Below are 12,577 nucleotides of genomic sequence, written 5' to 3'. Positions count from 1 at the left end.
GCCAGAAGGCAGGGACTCAGCCAGGTCTCCCACGTGGATGGCAGGGACCCCATTACTTGAGCCATTGCCTGCTGCCTCTCACCCATTGTACAAATTATTATGCACTTGAGTAAGTTTCTCCTGGGTAGCTGTTCTCAAACTTTTTAATCTAGGACTCTTACTCTGAAGAATCATTGCGGAAAGAGGTTGATGCCTGGCCTTGTGGTTCAGATGCCTGGCCTTGTGGTTCAGATGCCCACATCCTGTAACAGTGTGTCTGAATTCAAGCCCCTGCTCTGCTCCTGATTCCAGCTTCCAGCTAATGTGTACCCTGCGAGGTAGCTGGTGATAGCTCAAGAAGTTGGGTCCCTGCCAGTCATGTGGGAGACCTGAATGGAGCCCCTGGCTCCCAGCTTCAGCTTGGCCCGGCCCCTGCTGTTGGGCATTTGGGGAATGAACTAGTAGATAGGAGCTCTCAGTCTCTCAAATAAATAATAAATTTTAAAAATGATTGAGGACACCAAAGAACTAGCAGATATTTACTGTAATAAAATTTTAAAATTTTAACATTTTAAGAACAATATAACACTAGTAAATGCATTCCATGTTTCCTAAAGATCATATTTTGCTATGAAAACCACTGTTTTCCCAAACAACAAAATTAGTGAAAGAATGCTATTGTGTCATATTTTTGCAAATTTCTTTAATGTCTGACTTTAATAAAAGAGAACTAGATACTCATTGCTTCTGCACTGAATTTTCTGTGATTTTTTGGTTAAAATACATGAAGAAAATACTTCATATGAAATGAAGATGTAGAAAAGAATGAGTATTTGTATAGCTTTTTCATATAGTTATGAATATTCTCTTACCTGAAATCATCAGTGAACTTTTTATATTCTATTACATTAAAAACCCATTGGTCTGCCTGGTCCTTAGACTTACCTATATACAAGTTTCTAACATCATCTATTGGTCACTTGGAAAACAATTGGGGGCCGTTGCTATGGCGCATAGCGGGTGAAGTTGCTTCCTGCAGTGCCAGCATCCCATATGGGTGCTGGTTCAAGTCCTGGCTGCTCCACTTCTGGTCCAACTCTCTGCTGTGGCCTGGGAAGGCAGTAGAGGATGGCCCAAGACCTTGGGCCCCTGCACCTGCGTGGAAGACCCAGAGGAGGCTCCTGGCTCCTGGCTTTGGATCAGCCCAGCTCCAGCCACTGGCTACCTAGGGGTGAACCAGCAGATGGAAGACCTCTTTCTCTCTCCCTCTGCCTCTCTATAACTCTGTCTTTCAAATAAACAAATAAATAAATCTTTAAAAAAAAAAATTTGGTTCACCAACTTACACAGAGCTCCCAAATAGTGACATTTCATATAAGATACCAAAAGTTAGAATATTACCACCATTGTTATCAGAAAAAGTTTATAATATAGCTTATACAGATTTTTCAAAGCTTTTAAGCTACACTTGAGAGCTGAAACTTTATCAGAGGCAACCAATTCTCTCAGTTATTCAAGTGGCAGGCTTATATAATTTGTTTCCAAGAAAATATGCCAAATACCCAAGTCTGAATGACCATAATTTGCCAGTCCTACTTTTAAGTAATGGGCCATGGAAAAAAGTGGCTAGTTGAGCTTACAACCCAGTTGCATAGAGCTTCTTAAGATGATCTTTATGTTTCATGTGCAGCAGGAGCATTTATGCATAACTTTTTCCCATTTTATGACAGAGTATTAAAAAAGCTGAGAGTAAAATAATAGTAAGAACACAACAAGGACATATTTACATCAAATTTGCTTTTTCTCATATTTTATTTTAAAGATTTATTTATTTATTTGGAAGTCAGAATTTCAGCTGGCCCTGTGGCATAGTAGGCTAAGTCTCTGCCTTCAGCAACAGCATCTGGTATGGGCACCAGTTCGTGTCCAGGCTGCTCCTCTTCTGATCCAGCTCTCTGCTATGGCCTGGGAAAGCAGTAGAAGATAACCCAAGTGCTTGGGCCCCTGCACCAGTGTGGGAGTCCCGGAAAAAGCTCCTGGCCCCTGGCTTCAGATTAGCACAGCTGGGATGTTGTGGCCATTTGGGGAGTAAACCAGCCAATGGAAGACCTTTCTCTCTGTCTCTCCCTCTCTCTGTCTGTAACTCTACCTCTCAAATAAATAAAACAAAAAATCTTAAAAATAAAAAAAAAAAGTCAGAATTAGAGAAAGAGATCTTCTATTCACTGATTCATTCCCTAGATGGCTACAATGGCCAGGGCTGGGCCAGGCCAATGCCAGGAACCAGAATCCTCATCTGGGTCTCCCACGGGGGTGGCAGGGGCTCAAGCACTTGGGCCATCTTCTGCTGCTTTCCCAAGCCATTAACAAGGAGCTGGATTGGAAGTGGAGCAGCCAGGACTTGAGCTGGTGCCCATGTGGGATACTAGCATCACAAGTAGTAAGTGGCTTTACCTGCTACACCACAATACTGGCCCCCAGATTTTTTTTTTTTAATTTGAGAGGCAGAGAAAGAGAGAAAGACAAACAGACAGGCAGTGAGGACTGTCATCCGAAATGACCACACAGATGGGGCTAGGCAGGGGCCAAAGCTGGGAGTCAGGAGCTGGGAATCAGGGACCCATCAGCAGCCTCCCAGGTCTGCATTGCCAGGAGACTGGAGTCCAGACCATGCCGTGGGGTAGGGGTGTCCTAGGCTGACTGCCCACTCCACGCTGACTTGTCTTAAAGTGTGAGGGTGTTGTGCAGAATATGGCGACTCCTGGTACAGCTGGTGCTACAGCCTTGATTTGTGCTAATGCACCAGCAGCTGTCCGCACCATTGCTTCTCCACTATCAGTGCGGTGAACAAAGCAAATACTTTCTCAGTGTTAATTATAAAAACTGTTTTAACCCCATAGATTTCTGAAAGGTTCCTGGGTACCCCTCTGGTTCACAGACCACATTTTGAAAACTGTTGCCCAGGGGGCATAACTGGAATGGGTCAGCCCCATCTGTAGCATTCTCAGATGGCCTCGCGGCTCACCAGAATATCTCCGCATGACCTCAGACTTCCTGTTTCCTCACGTCCTCACAAGCAAGTGGTTATTTTCAGGCTTAAAATCTAGTCCTGTTTGATGAGTTTGAAACACTTCCTTGTTTTTAATTTATATTTTCTCATTACTAATACATCTGAACATCTCCTAAATCTGTTAGCCATTGTTATTTCTTCTTCCATGAATTCGCTGTTCATATAGTTTGCCTGTTTTTCTTTGTGACTGTAATTTTATTGACTTGGGGAAGTTGTGCTAGAAGCTGAATACTAATGCTTTAGAGTTCTATTTCTGAGTTCCTCTGTGCTATTCTGTAGATCTCCGTCTGTCCCTCCACGAATGCCATGCTGGCTCCAATACTACAGCTGCATAGTAAGCCCTAATGTCAGGCAGAATAATTCTTCTCACTCCAATTTTGTTAGTCAGGATTGTTTTAACTAATTATTTCCTTTGCCTTTTCATGTAAACTTTAGAATAAACTTGTCTTTGTCTCTGTCCACCTTGCTGGCCCTTGATAGGCATTACATTAAGCCTATGGATTAATTTGGGGGAGACTTGAAAAGTCTAACAATCCACGAACATAGCATATCTCTACATTTATTTAGTTTTTTAAAGTTTCTGTTATCAGCACTCTGATTTTCAGCATCCAGATCTAATGCATGCTTTTCTGAGTGTATTCCTAAGTATTTCTGTTTTTTGGAGTGACTTCCGTGGTATTTTGTTTTTAGTTTCAGTTTCTGATGTTCATAAAGAAAGGCAGCTGCTTCTCCTGAGATGATGGTATATCCTGCAACCTGTTGAGATTTCCAGGAGTTTATGTATAGGTTGCTAACAGTTTCTGAAGTATATATTGAGTTGATGAGAAATACTGGTCTAGAGGATTTTCCGTTTTTTGTTTTGTTTTGGTAATATTTTTTGTCTTGTTTCAGTTCCAAGATAATGTTGGTCTCATAAAATAAGTTGGGAAGTGTTACCTCCTTTCTATTTTCTGGAAGAGATTGTATAGAGTGCATATTAATTTTTTAAATGGTAGAGTTCTCTGTTTGAAACCATACATTTTTGAAAGTTTTGAGATAGAAATTAAATGTGTTTAATAGCTGCAGCACTGCTCAGATGATCTCTCTCCTCTTGATAGAGTTGTCATAGTTGTGGGTTTTGAGAAGCTGGTTCAATTTTTTCTACATTTTAAAATTTGAGTGTCAATCGTTTATAATGTTCCCTTGTTACCACTTGGATGGCTGTAAGGCCTGTGGTGACATCTGTTGTTTCATTCCTGATACTTGTAATTCATATCTTCTCTGTTTTTGTCAGTCCTGCTAGACTCGTATTGATTGTTTTTCTAAAGAACCACACGTCTGGCTGCTCTCTGTCGTATTCCTGTGTTCAGTATCATGAATTTCTGCTCTCGTGTGTATCAGCGTTCTTTCTTTCTGCTTGTTTGGGGTTTATTGTGCTCTTCTAGTTTCTAGAGGAAGGGGCCAGCTTATTGATTTGAGACCTTTGTTACAAGTATGCACTTAGTTCTGTAAATTTCCCTCTCTACACTCTTCAGCTGCAGACAACATATTTTAGTATGTTGTATTTTCGTTTTCATCGAAGGTTATATATTTTAACTTTTCCTTTGAGACTTCCTTGTTGACCCATGGCTATTTTGAATTGTGCTATTCAATTTTGGTGTGTTCAGAGATTCCATTTTTATGTTACTGTGCTGACTTATGTTACGAATAAAGGACACACTGGGAGTGGTTTCAGGTATCCTAAGCTTCATGAGGTTTGTTTTATGGCTTAGGATATGGTCTGTGTTGGTGAATGATCCATGAGTGCAAGAAATGTATATACCACTGTTGCTGGGTAGAGTGTGCTGCTTCTGTCTGTTACATTCTGTGGACTGAGTGAGTTATTCAGATTTTCTGTGTTCTTGTTGCTTTTCTTTCTAAGTATTTTGATCTGTTAATGAGAGGGCTGTGGACGTCCCCAACTACACTTGTGGATTTGTCTATTTCTGTTTCTACTCTGTCCGTTTTTCTTGTCTACTAGTCCTTCTTTTGATCCCTGCATTTAGACTAATTTCATTTCAGATAATTATTGATATGTGAGATCTCAGCGTCTGCTGCTGTATTATTTGTTTTCTGTTTGTTTGCTCTGGTTCTTGTTCCTCTGTTTCTTTTCTTCTCTATTTACAATGCATTTGGGTGAATTTGTTTGGTTTTCTGCTCTGGGTGTTGCAGTATACCTGTGGGACTCAGCACAGTCTGTTGAAATCAGCATTTTATCACTTTGAGCAACTTTACTTCTATTTAGGTCTCTTTCCTGTCTCCATTTTAAAACATCATTGTCACAGCAGGTGTTTAGCCTGACAGGGAAGACACCTGCATCCCACATTGGAGTGCCTGGGTTCGATGCCCAGCTCAGGCTCTTAACTCCAGCTCCTGCCAGTGCAGACCATGAGAAGCAGCAGTGATGGCTCAAGTATAACAGGTTCCTGTTGCTGTGTGGGAGACCTGCATTGTGTTTCCTCCCCTGGCTCCAGCCCCAGTCTAGCCCCAGCTGTTGTTGTCCTTTGGGGAATGAGCCAGCAGATGGTAGCTCTCTTTGTGGCTATCTGCCTCTTAAATAAATCTTTAAATTTACAAAAGTAAAATGTCTTAAGTATCAAATGGTACTGTAATTTTTACGTCAATTATCAAGTATGATTTATAACACTCAGAAGCGTAGTTTATTGTTTGGGCCCAAATTTCTGCTCTATTCTTTTTTCCTTCTGGTACTCCAAGGTCCTTTCTTACATTAGTCTTTCTTTGAAGAAATTGCTTTAGCCAATCTGCTAGTGACACATTTGTTTAGAGTTTTCCTTTATGAAAGAGACTGTCTCTGTTTCCCTGTTATCCCCAAAGGGTGGTTTCATCAAATATAGAACTTGTGGTTGACAGTTCTTTTTCTTTCAGCACTTAAAAAACAAACATACGCCCATGGGTGTTTAGCCTAGAGGTTACACATCAGGTGGCTGGGTTCCACTCCCTGGCTCTGGTTCCTGACTACAGCTTCCTACTGGTGCAAACCATGGCAGGCAGTGATGATGGCTTAAGTAATTGGTTCCTGCCACCCCTGTGGGAAACCCAGATTGCATTTCCAGCTCCCTGCTTCGGTCCTGGCCAAACTCTGGCAATTGTGGACACTGAGCCAGTACACGGGAGCTCTTTATTTCTGTCTGCCTCTTACATAAATAAAGTAATAAGAAAATAAAAAAATTATTAAAAAAAAAAAAAAACCTGCTCCATTTCCTCTGGCCTCTGTGATTTCAGCCGAGAAGTCTGCTGTCATCCCCTGATTGAAGACCTGCTTTCAAAATGTTGGCAGTTTCTTTGGATTTGTCTCATTAGGGTTTGCTCAGCTTCTTGAATGTGCAGTGCCAAACTTGGGGAGTTTTCAGCCATTATTTCTTCAAATACTCTGCAGCCCAACACTTACTCCTTTCCTCCCAGAACCCTAAAGGTAGGGAATCCCTTTTGATACTGACCAACAGCTACCTGAGGCTTAATTCATTAGTATAGGTCTGTTTTCTCTGTGTTGCTCACAGGTAAAGTCTAATGACCCTCCTGCGTGATCCATGTTTGTATCCTTGGTCTTCTCTCTTCTGTTGAGCCCATCCAGCAATTTTTTTTTTTCTGTTGTGTTATCTTTCAATCTGTCACTTCCCTTTCCTTGCTGAAGTTTTCTATATTTGCATTTAAGATAATTCTGCATTAACTGAAGCAAAAGCATTGCCTTACAGTCCCGACAGGTCATTCCAACATCTGATCTCATTGTTGGCCTCAGTTGGAATCACATTGGAATGTGTTGGGATTGCCATCTTTTTCAAGTTGTGGTTTTCCTATTGTTGGTGTGACAGGTGATTTTCAGTGTTATCTAGACATATTTCCTGTTGTGTAAGGAGACTGGGTCTTAGTTAAATCTTAGATTCGCAGATTATCACCCTGTTTATGTGAGTGTGTAGTTTCTGGCCTGATTTGGTGACTGTTTTTCCAATAACAGTTTGCTATTTGGAGCCGTCAGAGTATTATTTTGGTCTCCTTGGTTTATCTGTGTCTTTGGGATCCTCACAAGAGTACTGTCTAAAGGGTTGGCAGTGGTTTGCTGGGGTGTGCTACCCTGTCTCTCATTGGGGGAGGGGAGTCTCAGAATTGTGGCATCAAAATGGCTTCCTGGCTGGGCACCTCCTATGTCTTGTTCCCACTGCCACTATGGGCTCCCTAAAGGGATTAGGGCTTGGAGAGTGTCAGGCCCAGCAGAGGCACAAAGTGATTTCTGGGTCTGAGTGGTTGTTGTGGTAGAATCTCCCCTGCCAGTTCACCTGACTGTCCTAGCACTTCCTTCCTTACCTTATCTTTTAGTTTTGTTTCTAAGGACATTTTAGGTTAAGTACATTTTGTTGTAATTGAAATGGTTTTTTAAAAATTATTACTACTTGGGTCCAGCGCTGTCTCTCACTTGGTTAATCCTTCACTTGTGGCGCCAGCATCCCATATGGGTGCCGAGTTCTAGTCCCAGTTGCTCCTCTTCCAGTCCAGCTCTCTGCTGTGGCCCAAGTGCTTGGGCCCTGCACCCGCATGGGAGACCAGGAAGAATCACCTGACTCCTGGCTTTGGATTGGCACAGCGCTGGCTGTAGCGGCCATTTGGAGAGTGAACCAACGGAAGGAAGACCTTTCTCTCTGTCTGTCTCTCTCGCTATCTATATCTCTACCTGTCAAATAAAAAAAAAAGTTTAAAAAAATTATTACTACTTTCAGATTCAGTGAAATCAGTGAATACTAAGATTTTTTGTGTATTAATCTCGTGTTTAAAAAACTTGCTGGACTCTTATTGGCTCTAAGATTTTGGTTGGATTATATTATGTGCCAATACTTTTATACTTTAAATTTTCTTCCCAATTCTTATAAGTCATGTATGCTTTCTTTTAGTCTTGTAGTTGACAGGTCCTGGGGTGCGTCTTAATTTTGATCTGGACTTCAGCATTTAGCTGTTAAGATGTTTTTGTTACAGATGTTTGGTGGATGTTCTTTATCTGGCTAATCATGATCCTTTCTCTTTCCTAATTTGCTAGTGGATATTTGAAAATCATGAATTGGTACTGAATTTTGTTTAAACCAGTTTTATTGTTGTAGAATTCACATCAAGTGTGCAGGGTTTTTTTGTTTTTAAGATTTATTTTATTTATTTGAAAGACAGAGTTACAGAGAGAGGTAGAGACAGAGAGAGAAGCCTTCCACCCGCCAGTTCCCTCCCTGGTTGGCTGCAATGGCCGAAGCTGCACTGATCCAAAGCCAGGAGCCAGGAGCTCCTTCCGGGTCTCCCATGCAGGTGCAGGGCCCCCAGTGCTTGGGCCATCTTCTACAGCCTTCCCAGGCCATAGCAGAGAGCTGGATTGAAAGAGGAGCATCTGGGACTAGAACCAGTGCCCATATGGGATGCTGGTGCCACAGATGGAGAATTAACCTACTGCGCCACAGCACTGGCCCCTAAATTTGCTCTTAAATACATGTTACCTGTTGATATTGTACTGTGTATTAACTTAGTAATTTCATCTTATACTTGCTTCTTTGTACTGTATAGAAATACTACTGATTTTTATACATTGACCTTTTATACTTCAGCCTTGATAGATTTATTATTTTTTGTAGTTTTTTTTTTTTTTAAGGATTCTTTTTCTACATAGATGTCATCTGAATAGACAGCTTTATTTCTTCTCTCTAGCCTACTTTTATTTGTCTTACCCTATTGCAGGATTCCCAGTTTGTTTTAATAAGAGAGTGGACATATTAGGCTTATTAACAGTTCTAGGGATTTTTTTTTTAATTTATTATTCCTATTTCTTTTAAAGAGTTATTTATTTGAAAAGCAGAGATACAGAGAAAGGGAGAAACAGAAATCTTCCAACTGCTGGTTCACTCCCCAAATGGCTGCAACGGCCGGAGCTGAGCTGATCTGAAGCCAGGAGCCAAGAGCTCTCACACAGGTGCAGGGGCCCAAGCACTTGGACCATCTTCTACTGCTTTCTAAGGCCATTCGCAGGGAGCTGGACCAGAAGTGGAGCAGCCGTGACTTCAGCCAGTGCCCACATGGGATGTGGGTACTGCAGGTGGCGACTTTACCTGCTCTGCCACAGCGCTGGCCCAAGCACCAGGGAGTTTTGTTCAGTATTGCACTATTTTGTATGTTAGCTGTAGGGCTCTTGTAGATGCCCTTTCTCAAACTGAAGAAGTTGTCCTCTGTTCTTAGCCTGTTGAGAGCTTTTAACCACACATTGGTATTGAGTTCTATTCCATATTTTTCTGCTTCTGTTGAGATGATGTGTTTAAATTGTGTGTGTAATGGAACCATTATTCTTCCCTCAGGGACAATTTATACATAAGGCTTATTTGTTCCTTGAAAGTTGTTAGGAACTTAGTTATAAATCACTGAGACACAGCCTTCTATTTGAGGGTAGTTTCTTTTAAAATCAGTCTTTACATTGAATTGATTATGAGGAAAAATGGAAGGCACCAAAGTCAATGAGTATCCCACACTTTCTTAAATATTTGATAGTAGGTGCCATCGCTGTGGTGTAGCAGGTAAAGCTGCTGCCTGCAGTGCTGGCATCCCATATGGGCGCAGGTTCATGTCCTGACTGCTCCACTTTCGATCCAGCTCCCGGCTGATGGCCTGGAAAAAGCAGCAGAGGATGGCCCAAGTGCTTGGGCCTCTGCTCCCATGTGGGAGACCTAGAAGAAGCTTCTGGCTCCTGGCTTCAGATTGGCCCAGCTCCAGCTGTTGCATCCATTTGGGGAGTGAACCAGCAGAAGGAAGATCTCTCCCTCTCTCTGTGTGTAACTCTGCCACTCAAATAAATACATCTTTTTTAAAAAGTTTGATAGTACTTCTGGTAACATTTTAGTAGGAAAAGGGGAAAGAGTAACCCTGAAGAAGTAGTTTTCTAGAAAGCAAATGATGAAAATGGGGCTGGGGTAGCCAATCAGAGTTGATGGGTCCTTCAGTAACCTCTGCATGTGATACTGATATTGGTCTATTCGTAGGAGAATGTAAAATCCCTAACAAAGTGTGGGGCTTTAGTTCTTCTCCAATACTGGGCTGCCTACATAAATCAATAGAAAAATCCCGGCAGATTAACCTCTTCCATTTCTTAATGTCTGAAGAGAAGTTTAATGAATCAGAAGCACTCAAAAATCAGATAACACATCGCTCTGGAGTTTTCTGCTGAAAGGAATATTAGCAACAACATGCATTTGGTCTAGCCTCCTCAGCCAACAATTAAACAGACTGTGCTCCAAAAGAAAACAAGAACACAACCCGAACGCTGCTGGCTAAAGGTTTGCCAGTGATGGTGAAATGCATACCATCTGTTGCGTCCCTCTTTGCTTCTGACAGTTGTAAAATTTCCAGTTATTTTTTCCCATTATGTGTATTTTGGTACAGTCCTAAGACCTTTTACAGGCTTCCAAAACACAGCTCCCCACCTCTACCCAGCTCTGCTGTAAGCTGATAACATTCTTGCCTTGCACTAACAAAGTGTGAGGTATCAGACGGTATCTTCTAGATGCAGAAGGCAGCCTTCTGATCCTTAGAACTGTTATTTCTGCCAAAACATTGAACTACTTTTAGCACTGTTCCATAAGTCTACAAATTTGACGCAGTAGTCAATGCAAAGGAGGTTTCCTATTCAGAAGGGCTTCTTCCCAAGAACTGTATGTGAATTGCCAACCAGCATTTGAGCTAAAATTCCAACTCCATCCTCTCTACCTGGTGTCTACTCAACTTCCGATCAGAGGGCCTCCAGATAGGACTGCCAAGGAAGAGGTAGGACTCGACGCTTTTCATTTAGCCAAAAGTTACAGTGCAGGTCAGGATCCCAGAGGGAGCTTAGCTGTGAGGATGCAGTTTGTTCAAGGGGATACTCACCGGCGTGGCCTTTGCCCTCCAGAGCTCCAGTGGCAGACTGACAGATTTCCTGAGCTTCTACACGCTCCCCTCCACGGTGATGCAGCACCCTGCTCACAAGAGCCTCAAAGCTGCCTACTCCTTCTACAACATTCACACCGAGACACCCCTGCTGGACCTCATGAACGACGCACTCATCATAGCCAAGCTGGTAAGTGCCTCAGCACTTTCTGTACTCTTTGGGGCTCCCAATATGTATGCCAGAATACAGAAAACATCCTACTCTATTTTTTTAATTTTACGTAAGTTATACAAGTTTCATGCATTTCATATATACAGAATTAGGAATATAGTGACATTTCCCCTCCACCCTCTCTCCCGCCCATGCTGCAACCCTTTCTCCTCCTCCCTCTCACATCCTTACAAAGATCATATAGTTAACCCTACACTAAATAAAAGAGCTCAACTAGTAGTATGAAAGAGAAAAAAAAATGTTCCTCAACAGAACAGATAAGGGCTGCAAGCAATCATCAGATCTCAGAGTATCTATTTCACCCCAATACATTACATTTCAGGTACTCTATTAGGTACTGCGGATCAGGGAAAACATAGGATATCTTTTGGGGACTGGCTTATTTCACTAAGTATAATGGTTTCCAGTTGTAGCCATATTGTTGCAAAAGACAGGATTTCTTTTCTTTTTTTTTTTTTTACAGCTGGAGTAGTAGTATTCCACAGTGTATATTTTTATACCATAATTTCTTTACCCAGTCAATAGCTGATGGACATCTGGGTTGATTCCATATCTTAGCTATTGTGAACATGGGGTTATAGATAACTTTCATATGCTGATTTCTTTTGTTTTGGGTAAATTCCCAGGACTGGGATGGCTGGATCACATTGTAGGTCTGTATGCAGATTTCCATACTGTCTTCCATACAGAGGGAAGTGGCTGCACCAGTTTACATTCCCACCAACAGTGGACCAGGGTACCTTTTTCTCCACGTCCTCACCAGTGTGTGCCATTTGTTGATTTCTGTATGTGAGCCATTCTAACTAGAGTGAGGTGACACCTCACCATGGTTTTTTTTTTTTGATTTGCATTTCCCTGATGGCTAGTGATCCTGAGCATTTTCCTGAGTGTCTGTTGGCCATTTGAATTTCCTCTCTTGAAAAATGCCTGTTTAAGTCCTTTGCCCATTTCTTAAAGTGATTGTTTGTTTTGTTGTTGAATTTCTTGAGCTCTTTACAGAGTCTGGATGTTAACCCTTTATCAGCTGCGTAGTTTGCAAATATTTTCTCCCATTCTGTCACCTCTGTTTTCTTTCACACAGATAGATCTCATCTATTAACCAACAGTCAATGGAAGAATCTCAGTTTTTTTATTTGACAGGTAGAGTTATAGACAGTGAGAGAATGAGACAGAGAGAAAGGTCTTCCTTCCATTGGTTCACTCCCCAAATGGCCGCCAAGGCTGGCACTGTGCCAATCCGAAGCCAGGAGCCAGGTGCTTCTTCCTGGTCTCCCATGCGGGTGCAGGGACCCAAGCACTTGGGCCATCCTCCAATGCCCTCCCGGGCCACAGCAGAGAACTGGACTGGAAGAGGAGCAACCGGGACTAGAACCCGGCGCCCA

At 42.1% G+C, this 12,577-nt stretch overlaps 1 protein-coding gene across 2 annotated transcripts in view; it reads left to right on the top strand.

Annotated features, from left to right (window-relative positions):
* Nucleotides 1–12,577, top strand: part of NMT2 (N-myristoyltransferase 2) — a 56,902-nt gene that overhangs the window by 40,466 nt on the left and 3,859 nt on the right. For both annotated transcript variants that reach the window (XM_062210497.1, XM_062210498.1), the window contains exon 10: nucleotides 10,986–11,153. In XM_062210497.1, the coding sequence (XP_062066481.1) occupies nucleotides 10,986–11,153 (168 nt within the window). The remainder of the gene's footprint in view (nucleotides 1–10,985; nucleotides 11,154–12,577) is intronic.

This window comes from Lepus europaeus, chromosome 14 (assembly GCF_033115175.1).
Source record: "Lepus europaeus isolate LE1 chromosome 14, mLepTim1.pri, whole genome shotgun sequence".
Taxonomy (NCBI): Eukaryota; Metazoa; Chordata; class Mammalia; order Lagomorpha; family Leporidae; genus Lepus; species Lepus europaeus.
Note: the sequence above shows the minus strand (reverse complement) of the source record. Positions and strands in the feature narration are given on the sequence as shown.